The 19329-nt window shown below is 36.4% G+C and overlaps 1 protein-coding gene across 1 annotated transcript in view; it reads right to left on the bottom strand.

Annotated features, from left to right (window-relative positions):
- WDR64 (WD repeat domain 64) overlaps positions 1 to 15293 on the bottom strand; it is a 54887-nt gene extending 39594 nt beyond the window's left edge. Inside the window, exons 1-9 of the mRNA XM_036379764.1 lie at positions 15143 to 15293; positions 14326 to 14456; positions 11398 to 11497; positions 10705 to 10808; positions 8140 to 8169; positions 5776 to 5883; positions 3959 to 4173; positions 3313 to 3447; positions 536 to 615 (exon numbers count right to left, since the gene is read on the bottom strand). Of these exons, the coding sequence (XP_036235657.1) occupies positions 536 to 615; positions 3313 to 3447; positions 3959 to 4173; positions 5776 to 5883; positions 8140 to 8169; positions 10705 to 10808; positions 11398 to 11497; positions 14326 to 14456; positions 15143 to 15293 (1054 nt within the window). The remainder of the gene's footprint in view (positions 1 to 535; positions 616 to 3312; positions 3448 to 3958; positions 4174 to 5775; positions 5884 to 8139; positions 8170 to 10704; positions 10809 to 11397; positions 11498 to 14325; positions 14457 to 15142) is intronic.
- Positions 15294 to 19329: the final 4036 nt, after the last annotated feature.

The raw sequence follows: 19329 nt of genomic DNA, 5'->3' as shown, positions 1-19329 counted from the left end.
GGCCCATAAAATTATTGGCTAACAGGGAAGAAGAGGATGTAAGAGCGCCATTTCTGCAGTCTGCTTTGGGAGAAAGAACTAACAGTAGCACTCTGGAAACATGACCAGAGAGACCAATGGAAAGTATTAAGATGGGCCAATGTGACTGCTTAAGATATGAAAGGATGGCAGAAGAGTAATAGGGTGGGAGCTCTGCCGATACTGCAAGGAATAATGTGCATAACCTGGTCAAGGCCACAGTGACTTGGAAACATACCTTAATTGAACATACTGTTTCTTCTGATTTATTATATAAATGATAATTGAATCAAACCCAGATGGAGTCCTTGACAGATTCCTGTCAGGAAGTGTATCTCTTCAGACAAGGGCTGAGAGAAATTAAAAGCAGGGCCTCTGTTTCCTCTAATAGTAGGCAGAAGCTATTGTTGAATTTCTTTAGATGCTAACTCGGCTTTATTTGATGTTATTTAATGCGAATAAAAAAATTCACAATTTTTTCCCAAGAACAATCTCTTGGAAGAGACCCAATACTTACCTCCGGTGACAATGACTTTTGCCTTCCCACAGTATGTGAAGGCATTTACTCCTTTCGGGACAGAAAATTCCTTTACAGGTCTGCAATCATTAATAAAACAATAATGTAAGAAATATTTGGAAAATACAGTCTACAGTCATTCTGCCTTATTTTTCTGTTGTATACAAAATAGCTGTTTGTGTAATGTATGCAATCTCATGTTAAAAGCAAATTGATTTACATTAGAGACTTAGAGTGAAAGTGGCATCAACAAAATGGGAACAGAGTGCACTTTCCATTAAAGAAATAAATATTCGATCTGCACACCTGAATCTTTTAACAGGCAAACTCAAAACAGACTCCTAAAATGATATCTGTTGCCAAAGTAAGCTGCACACAAGCTTGTGTGCTTATCACTGAGGAAAACTACCAAAGAAACTGTGTTTGCTTGTTTCAGACATGGAAGTCTATTGTGATCTCAATGTTACATTAAGTAAGTGCAGTTACTTTTCTGTTGCTTCTCTATAATGTACTGTACAATGAACAGTCCTTACACGATCTATTTTGTGTTGTATGTCAACCTGAAGAGATCACAAGTGTCTGAAGCTCAACAGTTATTCTACTACATTCACTGCTAAATCATGGGAATTCAAACAGCCAACACAGACTGAAATTGACTCTGTCCCTTCTAAACTCATCCTTTGAGCAACTTCTGCTTGTCTTTCCAAGTTTCATCCATTGCTACTAATGAATGAATATTTTATGGACTTTGGATGATGTAGCTATAGCAGGGTTAACACCGCTATTCCCAGGAAACAATGACTGCCACTGTAAATAGGCTGTACAGAACTAAATGAGAACACTTTTAATTTTTTCCTTTGAAATTCAGACAAGTATTAGTTCATCTACTCTGGGCTAAAGCAGCCATCAATCTTGAAAACCATAAATGGGGGTGGCAGTAAATCTGACAAAAGACTCTGGAAACTTTGAGGAATTAATGAAAGAGCTTGTTATTTCTAGGCAGGTGTAAATAAAAGGCTGTTTGCTTCCTATTATTTAGAGGGAGAAAATATTTCTTTCCAGAACTCTAACAGAGAAGTCTTAATTCGCTTGACAGGACAAAATAACAATTAATTGATTTAAATGTATGACTAACAGATTTCTTAAGGATTTTTCACCTTTTATATTTCTATATAACTGTCCATTAGCTTTTTAATGGACAGTCTTGATACTATTCCAAGATCAATGGGAATAAGGGATTCTGGCACTGTGAAGTCCTGCTCAAGCCATGGCCTTGCAATAGAAGCACCTTGTGATATATCCATACCTCTCCTTTTTAGATACCTTTACAAGAAGATATTGTAGCTGTTCATCAGCCATTATTGACAACAAACTTAAGTTCTATAAGAAAGAAGATGCATTGCATCCTTCTTGGAGTACAAAAACAATTCCTTGCTACAAAGTTAATTGGGGAAATTTCTTTTTTTAGAACCAGTAAATCATATTTCTAAACTAGTTAGTTATTAAATGGACATTTCCAAGTGATTTGATCTATAGATATTTTTAGGACTATTAATTTCAGTTTAACAGCTGTGTAATTTTTCAGTTGTCTAAATATAATTTCATCTATCTACTGTGAGAAACTGCTTAGAGATATGTATTTATTGCACTTTGAGATGCAACTATAGCCAATGTGAAATGAAAAAGAACTACCAATATAGTTGCAGTTTATGTTCTGTTTTGAAGTATATGATGGTAGCATCTACTCTTTTGACTAGACTTTTCACACTGCAGACTTAGTCTTCTTTCTCTCTAACTAATTCTATTTTTCCAAAGCTACCAACAAAAGCAAACAGGATTTCTCAGCTTTTCAAATGACACAGTATGTGACCTTGGACAATCTAAAAGTGTTTTATAGTTAACTTTCCCCATCCTCAACAGACATGCAATACTCATAAAACCCAAAGTCACTGTATTCATTCAAGAATAAAAACAAGAATATTTATGGCACGTGTTATACAAGAAATTAGCTAGATTATAATAACTGTGGCTACTAGCCTTAACGAAATCTATTAATCTCTCTGGATGTACCTCACAGAGGAATTGAGAAGCTGATCTAATATTTACAATCTTATGAAACATGTGAATGAAAAGTTCTATTTATATATTATTTTTAGGTCCTTCTTACAACAAATTGAATTGGTATTATTTAGTTGTTCTATGAAATTCTCTAAACTCACAGACTAATTAGGCTTGGAATCAGTTAAATCAGCTAATAGCACTGATGAGCCATATGAATTAGGACTTGGCACAAATAAGGAGACCAAAACCTCTTTCTGCTGCATGGTAGAACTACTTCACAGCCCTTAGAATAAATTGTGTTCTTGGTTTAATCTTTTGTAACTCAAACTTGTGAAAATAAAACTGTAAATTAAATTTAGTAGGGTTTATTTTTGACTGGGTATAAATTTTAAATGAATGGATACATGATATATATGTGCAAGAAACAATCATTTTTCTGACTAAAATTTGCTTGCTGAGGAGAAGTTGGAGGAGACAACACTGTCAACATATTTTAAGGGTTCTGAGTACTGAACATATATGGACAGTCCTCTCCTACATCAAAAGCTAGCACACAAAAATATCCAAGCATTTAAACAACTGTATTGTTGTTTTTATTAGCAATGCTAATAGAAAAGGCAGATTCAATATAACAAGATGACATCTCATGAGGCACTGATCTCCAGCAGTTATAAAGCAGAAGATCTATTATTTTCTAGAGGATGTCAGATACTTACAAGTGGTCCTCTAGTCGCTTTATGTCATCCAAAACAAATGAATTAATACTGTCTGTGGAGCAGGATCCAAAACGTTTTAGGGCAGGAAAATACTTAACCTTCCCAACCCAATCATCATGCAGCTTGCGTTTAGGCCTAAGGATATAAATGGAGAAGTCATTAGGCTGCAGTAGCAACTACTGTCGTGTGTCTGTAGGTGGACAGGGGTTTTGCCAGTGAGATTATACACACAACCAGTGCTAACAGCTAATAGGGCAGATACAGAACCACTCTTCCAGCTCAAATGCAGAGAGAAGGTTGGGGTTGAACCATGCTCTTTTCTAGTCACAATCATACTTCCACCTCACGGGGCACAATAAAGCTGTTCCTTTGTCAAACAGGATAACAGCAATTGTGAATTCTCCCCTTGAATTGTATTCTGCACCCTTTCAGCTTAAGATCTCTTGTAAAATCTTCTACTGAAAATGATGGCACTTCTTTCATGCAACAACAAGCAAATCATACTTACTGCAGTTTTAAAAGATATTTTTAGTTAGATGGGCTTAATTTAGAAACAGAAGCTAATCCTCCACTTAGGGCAAACAAAATCCAAATTAAAAACAAAACATAATGCAAGATTAATAACATTTTATCATAAGCAACTTACATGTCAAAAGATTCAGCATCCATGACTTTAAATTGTGATACTTTTCCAGCTTTAGATTGTTTCATTATGAAGTCATCACTGGTGATAGTAAGCAGATAAACATAACCCTTATCATCTCCCATTAAGATGGTATCCCTAGCCAGGTTATCTGCCATAGTCACCGTAGAAACACAGAGCAGGCAGTTTTTCATTGGTTTGATGACAAAGCCATTACCCTGTGGAATGTGGTAGAGAGTTTATTAGACATCGCATAAGGACCCTTAAATTGAACCTATCATGCTTATCTAGCTACATCAGCATTCAAATCTTGACTTTGTTTTTTCTTTAGGCTGCCCCTGTGCTGTTTCCTCGTATCAGAAACTCATGGAAGACTATCAAGGAGAGGAGTTAAAAGCAAATTCTAGAGGTTTAAGCAAGATTTTGTTTCATAGGTAGCTTTTTGTATTTCAGTGAAAAAGTATTAATTACAAATTCTACAAGGATCTCTGCATACTGCGTGGGATGGTTTATTTGCGAAGACTGTATATGGTTTCCTGTTCAAAACTAAGATGACCTCTACAAGAAAATTGGAAATAACCAAATTAAAGAATAATTCAAACCACAAAATATAGCAGTAATACACAGGAAGAATCTATATCAGAGTCCTAATTAATAATACAGCCTGGGAGTGTCAAGTGTACTAAGATGGGTAGGTGATTCAATTTTTGAAGCACAGAGATAGTAGGAATGAATACAGTTGCAAGACACTGTGGCATTTTGCTAGAAGGCCCAGGAATGGGATTCAGGGTCACCTGCATTACATTGTTTATTGATTGTACTGCCCAACTCCATCTGTTATTTGATTAAATCATCCTTGCCAACCTAAACTGGAACTGTTCACATGCCATAGGAACTAACTGCATCAATGCTGTCTGTGTAGCACAGAAACATTGGAGATGCAATAGAGAGAAGATTGTCCATATATTATTTCTGTGGTCTTGAAAGAGAGCTGCACCTATTCATCAACAGGATACCTGCAGCCCTCACTGCAGCTAATGAGGGAACTTGGAGAATAATAGGTGGAGAATAAATATTTGAGCCCTCTTTCAAGAAGTCCAACTGGATTGACAAAAAGACTTAAATTGACCTATCTAATCTTGGGAAGCAACCTTTTAATATTGGGAAAAAAATCCTAAAAAATCATATCAAAAAAATAATTACTTTGCTTCTCCTCATCATCTCAGCTAACTTAGAATTTCCAAGAGATTTTCCAGGAACAGGAAGAAAAAGCTAAGATATGTGTCAGCAAAAATGCATAAGACATTAAAGAAAACTTTAACAATTTGGATATACATTATTAACATCAAAATGTTTTTTTATCTTACAAAGTCCTGAACAAAACACAGGATATGAAGAAATATTTTCTTTAAATCAGTAAGTTATCTCAAAAGAATCTTTGTTATATTCCTTGTAAAACCTGTTCCTTGATTCTTAATAGATTCTGAGATATATGTATGCCCATGCACACATTTTAGGTACACAGGTGCACATATATGCACTAGATACACATGGAAAAGAAATTCTTTGGGGGTTTGTTTGCACCATAGTGTAAAATTTCTCTTTTTCTTCCAAGCTTTTAATATACTTTAATAATCCCATTTGGCGTGTAGAGAGTATCCCTCCTTTAGTGTGAATTCCACTGTTTCACTGAGTTCCTACAACAACAAAAGTGAAAAGTCATCATCCTGTTAGACCAAAGGGATGTGAACGTATATCGGAAGCAAAGACTGATCAACTTTCAGGTTTCATTTTGGCATTTGTCTGATCCAACATAATACCTCGCTCTCTTTTGATTTATAGTCCCAGAGAATGATTGTGCTTTCAGTTACAGCCACAACATATTTCAGATTAGGCAGGAAATCACATCCAGTGATCCAAGTAGTATCCTGATGGAAATAAAAAGAGTAGCTAAAAAAGGATTTTCTCTGTAAATTTACCAACTTTTCTATCATGTAAGTACATATTTTAAACCATTTCCACATAAATCACATGTACTCTGCATTAGCACATGCTAGGTCTAGTTCAACTGAGAGTTCTAACTCCAGGAATAGCTCATACATGAAGTTAACAGAGGCACCAGGCTCAACCTCTGTTATCAACGACTCACCTGAGAGGCACAAATGTTGCACAGGAGAGGATACAATAAACATATAGTGTTAGTTGAACTGTAATGATACTGAAAAAGCACTCTGAGCAGAGAAAGGTTAAGCTAAAACATAATAGTAAAGCAGATTAAGCTTTTACCTGGATACAGTTTGGTTTGAAACAAAAGAAGTTTAAAGGCATTCCAAAATTTCAGCTATAAAAACAAAACTGAAATGAATGTTTATGAAAATAAGTAACTTTATTAAATAATTTTAATTCTGCCATTAGGTAGGTCAACTATTTACATATATATACATCTGCCCATATTAAGCAATCATTCAAGTATACCTCCTATTATACAGGTATTAATGTAAAACAATTTCTCTTGCAAAGTATAGATCAGAGTCCTGATGCTTCTACTTTTATTTCCATTGTTGTACACAATATTGATTTTGCTCTTAGTGCAAAGGGTCCAAAATCCTGACACAGGGTATCAACACTCTGTTGCAGGAGAAAGCTTTTCTCCTTCCTAGTGATCTGTGGGCAGGTGGTAATACATTTACAAGGATATTTTGTGCCCTTTACTACAATAAACATGGGGAAAATGTCAGTCCCGCAGAGGCCTTGTGGATTGTTTGCTAATTCTTATGGAAGAGTTTGTTAGCTGTGGCTTTTTGAGGTCCTTATAATAGTGTCAGATAACAATAACTAAATGGCTTGAAAAAGATGATTTTACATTTGTAGTCAATAATTAGTCACTAATTTTACACTTGTCACTAATTTGTTGTGTTGGCTTGTGATGATGCAGTCAAAGTAACAGGTTTCAGCTTCAGAGGAAAGGCTATAGGAATTTCTCTGGTTAGTGCTGCTATACTTGACAGACAAACTAGGCTGCTGTTCCAGAAAAACCTTTCCATTATTTTCTTATCCATCCTGTCACTCAAGGGCTCTTATCTTTCCTCCCTTCTTTCACACATTTTATGGCAAAGATGTCCTTCAATGGTCCTAATACTGCCACAGCTGCCAAATATTGTCCAACTTTTGCAGCAAAAACCCCTTCATATTCATTAAGGAATCATTTTAAGACAAGTGCTTAGTGTTCAAAAAGGAAACGGACCCTGCAGCCCACTGCAGCATCAGGCTAGCACTCCAGCTTCTTCCATCTTCTTTCTGTTGGCATCTCTGGGGGAGATCCTACCTTTGCATTTTTGAACTGGGGAAAGTGGCTCCTACAAGCAAAGTAGGAATGACTAAAATTCACTCATGTAGCACTTCTGTAGGAGAAGCCTAATTCTAGTAAAAGTCAATTGGTCTTAAGAATATTTCTCCTAGTTATCTCTCTGCACTGATTCCACAGGTCAGATCAGCCCTTGCAATGAATTAAACAAAACTGAGGCCCAGAGCTGTTTTCTGAGTTGGAGTAGTAGGGCCTCTGTTGTGGAGTACTTCTATTGCATTTTAGAACCCTCACAATATGTAAGAGAGAACTAAAAAAATGCACTGCCTCCTGGCACAAGATACCCACATTCACTTATAGGACAAGGGTCACATCACTTTGCTAAGACTGATGTCTCTTACCTACAGATCATCTGAAAGGAGCTCATTACCTAAAATGTGTAGTGAAGCTCCCAGGGTAAACACAAGGTTTTAATGTATACACTGTGCAGCCAATCACCTACCCAGCAAAATGTAGAACTGTTTCTCATTAACAAACTTAAAATTGTACTTATTTAAATTTTACAGTGACAATTGAAGTTTCGGATTTTAGAATAAAAAGTTCTGGCAAGGAAATGGGTAAATGAAAATTTTGCAGAAAAAGAAGCATTTATCTGAGGTTTCATTTATCAGAGGAAAGAAATCAAGTTATTCAATTGTTTCAATAAGTGAAAGGAATAAATTGAAACTATTTGACCCACAGCACCCTATGAAAAATTATGCAGAAGTCTCAAAGTTAGAATTGGCATTAGAATAATGCTCAGTTTCTACTTATTTCAATTTAGTACGTGCTGATTTTTACTTAAAATTATTTAATAGGAAGGAGACAAAAAAGAACTTACTTCAATATTGATGGTTGTCAGAACCTTCATCTGAAAAATCACGAAAGATATGGTCACAATAACAAGGTAGTTCTTAATTTAAAGTCTAAACAGAGTCATCTCTTCGCAGACAGATCAGAACAGTAATTGCTAACTGAAAGAGCAGGTAGTTAAGATCTGAGAAAGATCCTTAACCTGCCTGCTGTATGTTGCTCTTTATATTGTGAGGAACTTAAAACTTCTCTTTTCCTCACAATTGTTTCATAGTTTCTGGTTTGGTTTGGGGTTTCTACATTGAGATGTTGAAGTGAAGAAAATAAATAAAAGCTTCTCATTTTTACAACATACAGAGTACAGATCAGCTGGTCTTCTGATGGAATTGTGCTTTTAATGGCTTTTGACAGCTAAAACAGCATCAGCTCCTGTGAGCAGATATGGGTTTATCATATAGAAACCCAAGCTAACACTGGCCCAATGCCACATCAACTAGTGCCAGCAAAATGCCTGGCAGAGGCAGCACTTCAGGCTGCAAACAGGAATAACTACATTGGTACAGCACCTTTCACCAAAGGTAACTACTGGAAGACAGTGTAACACGTGGCTGAAAACCTGAAGTGTTTCAAGTGTCACCATTGTCCAGCAGAGACAGGATTATCTTCTAGGTCCTTCAACAAAACTACTAAATTTTCAAAAGCAGTTTCCCTTCTGAAACACCCATAGATGATTTTTCACTTCCTCTTGCCCCTGCCCCTGCTCAGTAATTATTCAATAGCACCTCATATCCATCCCAGCAATTCCGCATTTCATAAACCAAGAAGCTAGGATCGAAGTCTCTCTTCCCATAGAAGTGAGATGTCAAGTGTCATCATGGACAGCCTTTGAACAGAGTTTAAGAGTACTGTTAACCATGAGATGGATATCCATGCACTGCATCAGACTTGGCTTTATGTACATTAAGTAAGTATGTCCTTAAGGCTGCCTACTCCTGCAAGTCTCATGTGCTGGTCAAAGCAGCATCTGTCTGAGAACCTGAGCAACATAAGAGTCTCATATTCTGGAGTAACCTGGAAGCAGTTGATTGCATAAAGCTGTATACAGGTGTTGAGTCCTATTAGGCCTACATCCCTTGCAGAAAGCAATGCTTAGACCTCAAACAGAATCAGGAATCATAGAATAATTAAGGCTGGAAAAGATCTTTAAGATGATTAAGTCCAACTGTAAAACTAACACTGCCAAGTCTACCACTAGATCATGTCCCCAACAGCCACTTCTATACATCTTTTGAATACCTCCAAGGTTGGTCACTCAACCACTCCCCTAGGCAGTTCCAGTGGTTGACAACTCTTTGGATAACAGAAATTATTCCTAATATCCCATCTGATCCTCTCCTGGCACATCATGGGGCTTTCGTAATGCCTTAGTCATTTTCAGAACATAGATTTCTAAGTGGGAGTTGAGGTCCCTAATTCACTGTGTTATGCAGCTGGGTGTAAAATAATTTACATTGCAGTCACTGACGTCAGATAACATCAGTCCAGCCTATGAGGAGGCAGCAATTCAACTTGAAAATAGCAGGGGCAGGTAGGGGGTAGGGAGGAGAGATGTTTTTAATCTTATACTTTGGGAAATTATTTTTCATAGGTACATAAGAGGGATAATGTTCTGGAGGACAGACTTTCAAATAAATTATTTCAGCATTTACCAAAACTGCAGTACTGCTTTGTTATTAAATCATCCACAGGAGTCCTTTCTTGGTTTAAATGCTCCTGTCATAAGCATTATGCACCAATTAGCTAAAACCCCTAGAAAGCATTCATGCTGCTTTAAAGTTTTACTGCATCACCTGAAATAAATTTTAAGAAACTGGTTGCATTAAAATTGTACAAATGTAAAGCACCAATGAGCATAGATGTGTGATAGCCTGGGTTTCTGTATGACATATTCTATCTCATAGCCTCTACAGGTGCATACCACTAAATAGTAATATAATCATCTGGGAAATTAATGCACAAACTTTAGTTTAACAGCACCTTAAACCTAAATTTCTACTTATAATGGTACAGATATCCTTACATTTTACTGACGAGGGAACTAATGGTGAGCCAGTGTCATGCAGACTGTTCTGAAACTCATGACTTTCAAGCTTCTAGAGGTTGCTGTATTGAATAAATCTTGTTTGCAAACAACTGTCTCTGTCCATTCTAGATATTTTCAGTAGCTGTAGAGAACAGTTAATTCTCCGATTTCCACTCTATACCTAAAAGTTAATTCCACTAGCGTATTTTTTTATTTAGGGAAACCTTTTCTAAACAGAAATGCAGATTATTTTCTATTAAATGAATTTCTATGAAGAACGTTTATTATTAGACATCTCTACCTTCTATCAACTTGTGTGGACTGTCTAGTAGGTTTATAATTGAAAAGAACAATGTATATTTCCTGCTGTACTTAAAAATATAGAAAAATTTAACTTTGATAAGAAAGATATGTAGGTTTTTTTATGGGAAAGTTTGAATGCTAGATCACAGTCCACCCAGTTCTCCTATGTACTGCTAATGGAATAATAAAAGTTTGATTTAGAATTACCTTTTTGCTAAACACAGTTATCAATCCTTTCTGAGAGGCTGTTACTGTGAGATGCAGAAGGGGCACCTTCACTATACCCTTGATCACATCTTTTCTCTTGACAACTGTCAATGACAAAACATTACTCTTCATCTTACAGAAACTGAACACATAAACAAATAGAACAATATTATTAAGGAAAACATAAACAAATAGAACTATATTAGTAAGGACAATTTCTCTTCCTCTTGCATATGGCGCCAAAACCACATTTTGGCACCATATGCAAGGCAGTGATGCAAGATATCATAAATTATCCCATACTTGGTTTAATTAATCATGTTGCATTTTAAATATCATGAATGTAATAATTCTGGATGTGCCACATCTTCCTTCATATTTTCAAAAAATACAGAAAGACAATGTGTAACTGCATAAGTAAACAGTCTGGTTCAGAAAAAATCATAATTTCAAAATAAATTAGGAATATGGAGAACTGGGAAATGCAGCAGTGGAGTGTTCAATGTTTAGTAAAAATGCATGAATTCTGGAACACAGAAGAAGAAGAAGAAGAAGAAGGAAAAGAAGAAGAAGAGGAAGAAGCATGAATGGGCAAAGACAGACATGTGATCTTATTACCCTACTTTCAAGAAAGTGAGCCGCACACTGTATTAGAAAAAAATACAGTTTTTGATGTAAGATGAAGTATGTCACCTGAATGAGTAATCTGCTGTTTCTCAGATACAAGTAAAACCATGCTTTCTTTCGATGGGGAAGGCATGCCAACGCTTTCTCTGCTAAAACAGCCAAAAATCTAAACAAAACAAAATAGAACTAAACAAGTAATTTATTGTAAAACTACTTCTTGAAGATACACGTATAAAGTCAAATAGTTATCTCACACTTTATAATTGAATACTCTTTGAGTAAGTACCTTAGTATTACTTCCTTTAACCATTAGCTGTCAATATGACTTCAGACTGCTGAGATCTGATACTCAGGCACAATCTTTCTTCAACATTTGTAAAGAAGTCAGCTTACAGAGGGCTTCTAGGAACACAGCCCATCTATTTTTTAAAGCTGTTAATAGTTCTGCTTTGCAAATAACCATATTCAATTTCCATTTTCCAGGTCTACCTACCTCAACTAGGGAAAAAAAAACTCAAACCAAAACTAGCAAAAGGCAGACAAAACAGACAACTTCATATTTATAAACAAAGACATTCAATGCAGCATAGTGGTTTAGCCAACACAGAAGAGCTTTTCCACTTTTCCATTAAGATATGTAGATTCCCATTGGCTTTAAAAGAAATGTAATAAAGGCAATTTAAAAAAAATCCTCTTTTGGCCATCTCCCTAAGTCTGACAAGGTTCCATTTGAACATGATGAAGATCTCTGCACAGGATAGTCATGTAAGCAGATTATTTCTGCTCCAGGATGCGAAATTTTCAGTTGAAATTCCCCACAAATCTCATGCTCTGTACCCAAAAGCACTTTAGTAATTTCTTTAGTAAATGAGTGCCACTTAGCTGTACAGATTTTTTAAACTCCTTTCTCAAATTATGGACATTATATATACTTTGATTCCTGAGTTCTAAAAGCAATGTCCCTTTGGATGGGAGACAAAATGTTGTATTTTATTCTAGTTCAGTATCTTCCATTTTATACAATAGAACTCCCATTTTGATTCTTTGAGAGATTCAGATGTACATCTTTCAAAAAAATACTCTCACATAGCATTATTCTTCATCTTTCACTTCACAGCTCCCTCCTTTCCATACACACAATTATTAGCTATCATACGTCCATGTTTTTCAAGAAAGTTTACAGGTAAGTCATATTAAAGGACTGTCATCAGCCAGTTCATACTTGGTAAAATTTGAGAAATGCCCATAGAAAGGGTCCTGGGGAATTTTATCCCAAGGAAATCATGCACAGATTTCAAAAGGAAACTAAAGAGGCTTCACCTCTTTTACTACAGCCCATACTGTGCTTGCTTGTGTAATTATGTAGCCAAATTATTTATGTAATTATGTAATTTGGTAACTAGTCTGGCTGCATTAAAAATTCAGTAAGGTTTTGGAGTAAATGATCCATACTCCAGCAAACATACAGAGCTTCCCTTATTTCTCTTATAAACTAAGGAGCCTGAACATAATTTGCACAAAGGACAAACATAAACAAAGGACAATCAGTCCTTCAGACTGTCAGCTATTTTCCAGATTTGCCCCAAGCCCTCCTTGAAGGAAATCTTTAATGGCTGACATGAGCAAAATCTGTGACTAATGTGACACTGTAAGTAAAACAATGGTTAAGAAAGGTAGTAACCAGAAATGTTCCCATACAGAACTATTAAATAGAAATGGCTGAACACACCGTTTTTAGGATGATATTAGGAAATCACCTGATAGCAATGGTTGATAACATGTAAGGAACAGATGGTTGGGTATCTTCAAGGTTCCAATATTAGCATGATGTTCCAGAGCAACATAAAATGTAAATATGCTGACGAATTCGTAGTTCATGTCACTTGCTAATAACTTGCTGGACTTTAGGTCCAGCAAGGTTTTGCCATATATACCATGCCTCCTATGCTATTGTAGGAAAGTCACTGTGTGCTGGGAGTTATGTCCCTTCTGCACAATTCTGTCTTCGGGTAAGAAACAACCAAAAAAGTCTTGTAGTAATATATGATGATGGGTGCTCTTGATAAGGATTGGCTCTAACAATCCAAGAATTGGTAGTTTTAAAGAACAGTTACCTGAAACACTATCCATGGTAAATACCTTAATAAAAGACACAAGTCCGCTCTTCTAGAGCAAGTGTTCATTTCTCAAAACATGTGCAAATAAAAAAGAGCACCATGTTTAAAAAAATTCTGACAAAGTACTTTTTCACATAATGTGAAAAACTGGGTGCTATGGAGATAATCTTCTCACGTGGATTCAGAAATAACTTACAAATGGATAGATTAAAAATCCAGGAAGGGAGTGCACACAGAGTGCATTTGCAACTCTGGCAGAGGAAATCCTTAATATATGTGCAGACAGATGCAAAGAGGGTAAATCGGATCTACCGTTTCACAGTTACCTCATTCTTACACGCTTTTTACAAAGGTTTGCTATTTACCGATACTAGAGACTGAAAAATTGATTACAATCATCTCATTCATCTACAGGACTAAATAATATATGCATAATTCTCTGGTTCAAAAATTCTACTAAAATGCTGCCCTACCTTTAAGACTTCATATTCAAAGTAAGGGCCAGATTTTTGCTGTGAACAGGGGAAGAGAAAGGCAAGGAAGCAGAGGTAAGGGAAAAGAGAGGAAAGGAGAAAAAGAGGAAGCATTGCTGAAGGTTTAGCTAAAGATAGACTTATCCTCAGAGGACAAATGGCATACTGTCATCATAAGAGATTTTGCATTTTTTCAAGAAGCCTGAGGACGATGCACATCACTGATGTAATTCTGAAGACTGAACACACCCAGGCTTCAGGCAGCTAGGATAAATAACGAGAGTGCCTCATTCTGCCTTGGAGCTCATGAACAACAGACTGGTGAACAAGATACAGTCAAATACTGTCACCATTTAAAATTCTAATTAGTTTTTCATATTTAAGAAAACTTTACAAATCCTTACCTCAAGCCATTCTGGCCTTTCATTAGGGTTGCTGATAATCTTCCTGAAAAAGGCCTGGATATACTGATCCTTGACTGCTGAACCAAAAAGTGTTCGTGTGGTTTTAAAGAACTTTTCATAATCTATCTCATCTGTATGGGAGGAACAATGTCCACACAAATTAAAACTGGCAAGCTACAGATTCCTTTCTTATCCACCCCACCTCTGGTTTTATTTCTCTTTAAATACCAATAGCACGGAAGTTCCAGCTTCTCACATTGTATTCATTGAAACATTTAAAAAGAAAAAAAATCAGTCCTGATATTTGCTCTTTTCAAAACTACTTAATTTGCAATCCCTGACATGAAATAGATAAAATAATAGATAAAAAATTCTCACTTCTTTTTTCTTCCCTCACTTACCATAATTCTGATTTATTTTTTTGCACCTGAACAGTGTGTGGGATAAAGCTTATCCTTTCAAGTAGCAATAACCACTTGCATTGAGAAGAGCAAAATTTTACCCTCATTATTTACAATTAGTTACCGTAATTACATAATTTATCAAGTTTGTATTTTTACAGAAACAAGTTAGCATCGTTCTAATTTCTGTATGTGGCAACTCCACTAATTGTATTTTCTGAGTGATCAACATGGCCTTATAATTTGGTCAGTAATCCTAACAGAAGGAGAAAAGAACTTTCACAGTGCAATCTCTCTATTTTCTGTAAAAATCAAACAGTTACGGTTAGAAAACTAATTTGAAGGAAATTATCATCTCTCTATATGTTCTCTCCATGTGAAAATTACACTTTACCATCCAAATAAGTATCTCTTACCATCATCTTTAGTATACAAGCCTGAACTCTCCTTGGTCTTCTGGATGATCATTTTTTCAACTAGATTCTGGAACTGCTCCAAAGCATTTTTGAAATCAATCGATTCAAGAGGAAAGCAACCCTCCTTATCACGACCCTTCTTTCCAGACATCCTTTATGAACAGAAGACAAGAGGGAGAGATCTTCTTACAGCCATGTGGAAACTTCATGTTATGTAACATAATGAAAACACAAAGAAACCCCAAATGAGGAATCATTGCTTTCAGTACCAGTTGATTCCGTTGTCTTCGATGCTTAAAATAAAAAAAAAAGTACAGTAGAATTTAAAAATAAGATGTGATGACTGAGTGGGCTGAAAAAACAAAGTAGAGAAGATAGGAATTGCATTAGAAGATAAGCAAAGTCTAAAAGGCAAATTCAATATTTAATTGATGCGTCAGGAAGTCCTTGCATTAGTAGCCCTACAGTAGCATTAACTGAATGAAAAGCATTTCCTTCACTGTCTCTCTTACTGATAGTGTGGAAAGCACTGGATATGGAATATGATATAATTGATGTATGTTCAGAAGCTGACTCTCTCAACTCTTCCTACCACATAATCTTATTAGTCTCAGTTATTGGAAATTCTCAGATACAAAGATAATGATATGTCTGTATGGGTACAAAAAACAGCTGCAGCAAGTTCATTGTAGGATTGGCACCTCATTTGAAAAATCAGTAATTTTCAATCATTATCTCAATAACTACGATAAGTCTGTGAAATGCCATGCAAGTTTTAAAATTCTGACTATGTAATTGGATGGCTCATAACAAATAACCCAAACCTACTGAAGAAGACTAACAGCAAAGGTGATAGATCTTTTTTCCTGCCTGTACTAGGCTGCCAGTCACTCTTCCTGGTGGTCTCATGTAAAAGCAAATTCTCCCCAAGTAAAATGATGGTTCAGAACAGCCTGAAGTCGATCACACAGCAGATCTAAACTGGCCTTAGTTGTCTCTGAAGAGGCTCTGGGACATAAAAGACTATTTCTGACTCTGATTTTGGTCAAGTCCAGTCATCTAAAAGGGAAAAAAAATAATCAGTCCCTGAAGATGATTTCTTTGATAACTTACACATCCTTTGCTATCTCTTCCTTATAAACATCCTGTTAAACCTGGCTGTGTTTAAGTTGAATCAGTATAGAGATGCTTCAGTTCAGACTGACTGAACTCTCTGACCAGTATAGGGCTCGGCAAGTAATAAATTTTAGCACTGTCAAAATTAAATTTCTTCTGTGGAACAGTGTTTAAGGGGCACTATTTACATTAGCTCACTCTTTTTTTCTACTGGCTCAATTTTTCACTTTTCTTTCAATATTAACACCCCACAAGTGCTCCTTGCTATAAAGTGCATCTGCTCCTCTCTGTCACTAACAGTGGCTGAAATGATCAAGTGATAGTTTTAAAAACTGAATTTCCTATGAACTATATATTGATTTGTATGTTGGGCTCTGGAAAATTACAACAAGGCAGTGAGGTTGTAAACACTTTATATTTGTCACTTTATGTTTGTCACACTAACAAGAAGCTGCAGCAAAAGTATGAATTACTATGCAAGGTAGTCATTCCTTAAAAAAAACCAGTTTATATCACAAATAAATTTAAAAGTGCTATTGTTGCAAACACTGGTGTGGCTGGTCTTACAATGGTTATTCTACGCTAGTGTTTAGAGTTCAGCCTGCCCTATGAGCTGTGTCTGTACAACCAAGGACATCATGATGCCAGCAGGCACAAGCATATATCACCACCTCTTTTAATCTAGTCTGCAAGAAACAAGTGCCACAGAGGCATCAATATGCATCTGCCTCCTAAACACATAGCACAGTCCCACAAAGGTTTCTCTAGACAAGATGAAGTTCATCTCATCTAACTTAGGCATCTAAAAGTTAATTATTCAAGTCATCTTATGTGCCAGTCAATAAAAAATTCCAGAGGGTGATTCATCTTACTGGTCTTATGCACTTAACTTTCAAATGCATCATTTAGGTGAAATGACTCACAGCTGCAGCTCTTTGTACACATGTCAGGTATACCAGAGCTCACACATCACAGAACAGGCTGCAGCCCACTTCCAGCTGCAGCACAGATGCTCTGACTGCTCGCCACCACCTCCCAGGACAACCTGCTTGGGTCCCCTTCCCTCACTGAAAACACCTGTGCTTGCTTCAGTGAGCCGTGTCTGAGCCAAGCACTTCTCTCAGCCCACACTATTCTCACAATCTTGCAACATTAGCACTTTACCTGCTTTATGATTTAAAGTTCACATCCCAATATGGACTAGATTATACATGTAGGATTACAAGTTCTGCAAGACAAAGCCCTAGCTTTAAACCTTTGCCATTAGGGTTATGTATTTTGGGTTTTTTTTAACTTAAAAAATTGCATTATCAACAAGTGTAGATCTATATTAAAAGCCTCATTTTAATGCCAAGAGGTTGACAACAGATGAAAGATTTCTTCTGTCCACACTTACGCTTGCCCTGTGGATATATCCTGCAGCTATGTATAGATACAGCAAATAATCACTCAGCTTTCATCTGCCTCTAAGGCTAAAGAATAGCAAAAACAACATATAAGAAAAAGAAATATGCCAGGAGAGTACTGTAAAAAACAAACAAACAAAACAAAAAAATCTGAAGCTAGGTAGCCAGAGTTTTTGGGAAGTTTTGTTTTGGTTTGGTTTTGAGCAGCCTGCATTCTGGCTCTATACCATGACCTTAGAAATAATAAGCTTACAAAATTCAAAACAGGCATGAAAACCTCAGTATTATCTGACTCCTAGAACAACTGTATTTAATACAGACAAAAGCCTGACTTTCCTGCTCACTCTCTCCTTCTCAGGAAAGATAGGAAAGAGTATGTGACTTCAAAGGCACACTAGCAAAAGACAGAGAACAGAGAAAATGAGTGAAAGCAACACATAAGTCAGTGAACATAAAATGAAACAGGTCTCTTGAATGCCTTAAAGCACTCTTTTTCCACTCCACAATGTTCTCACTGCAAAAGGCCAGACATTTTTAATGGTGCAGTTACAATGTGGGGAGTCACATTTGTGGTTTGTATTTCTACCCAAGCTTAGAGAGTAGCAGTGACTTTGAAAGTTTATTTACTGTGCCTCAGAATCTTCAGCTCTAACATATGACACTCAACGCTCTTGTGTGCTGAAGCATTCCAAACACTAAATACTATAAACTTTTGAAGAAGGCACCAGACATCTGCAAACTTTCTACTTGTGAATTATTAGTTCCAAGGCTGGGTTTTAAGGTTTGTCTTGTGCATATGTAAGCATATGTTGGCCACCTGAAAATTTACAGCCAAAGCATTCCCCTACCCCATGTGAATTGTGCATAACAGACAACAAGATAAAAGGACTGTTGCAGAAGAGATCTAGGAAGTCCTTGAGAGTTTCAGAGACTGTTTTTGTAGTACAGGACTGGGGACCCTCTATTCCTGCTTCTTGTTGTACATATCCCATGAGCTCAGCTACACACGTTTAGTACTTTGATGCACTTCCAGTAAGTCACACACATACACTTTTAGGGTTCTGGTCTATCCTTTCATGCAATGGTAAAAATAAAAGTAAAACCCTTTTTTGCAGCAGAAGAGGACGGACTAAGAATTAAGTAGATTATTAAAACCATAGCTGCATTGGTTCTAGAGTGGGTTAGGTAAAACAGAATCTACACTAGAATTGGAGCCAAGGTTCCGTTTCCAGCTTTGCATTTGACCTGAAATAAACAACATTTCTTTTTGTTGTGCCTCATATGAGTAGCGACACTGCATGGAAAACAAATGGAACTCTGCTCATGAAGTATCCAAGACCACTTGAATAACGTTAGCAATTTGGCAGTATTAATACAGTGACCTTTGCAAATAAAGCATTGGAGAGATTGCACATCTATGGATCTTTAGCTTTGCTACAAAAAAGCCCAAACCAGACATTCTGAGATATGATCTTTATAAAATGCAAGTTATGGGTTCTCTTACCTTCCATAAATTCAAAGACATCTAGAGGGAGTATTTCTGACAGGTGCTTTAGTGAAATACCTCTTAGAAACCCTAAGTGTATAATGGAATCTGCCAATTGACACTATGTAATCTGGAATGTACTAAACATTAAATTTTTCCCATTCTTCTTACCACCTTTT

The sequence above is a fragment of the Molothrus ater genome, chromosome 3, assembly GCF_012460135.2.
Source record: "Molothrus ater isolate BHLD 08-10-18 breed brown headed cowbird chromosome 3, BPBGC_Mater_1.1, whole genome shotgun sequence".
Classification (NCBI taxonomy): domain Eukaryota; kingdom Metazoa; phylum Chordata; class Aves; order Passeriformes; family Icteridae; genus Molothrus; species Molothrus ater.
The sequence above is the reverse complement of the archived record's forward strand: the minus strand, read 5'-3'. Positions and strand labels throughout refer to the sequence as shown.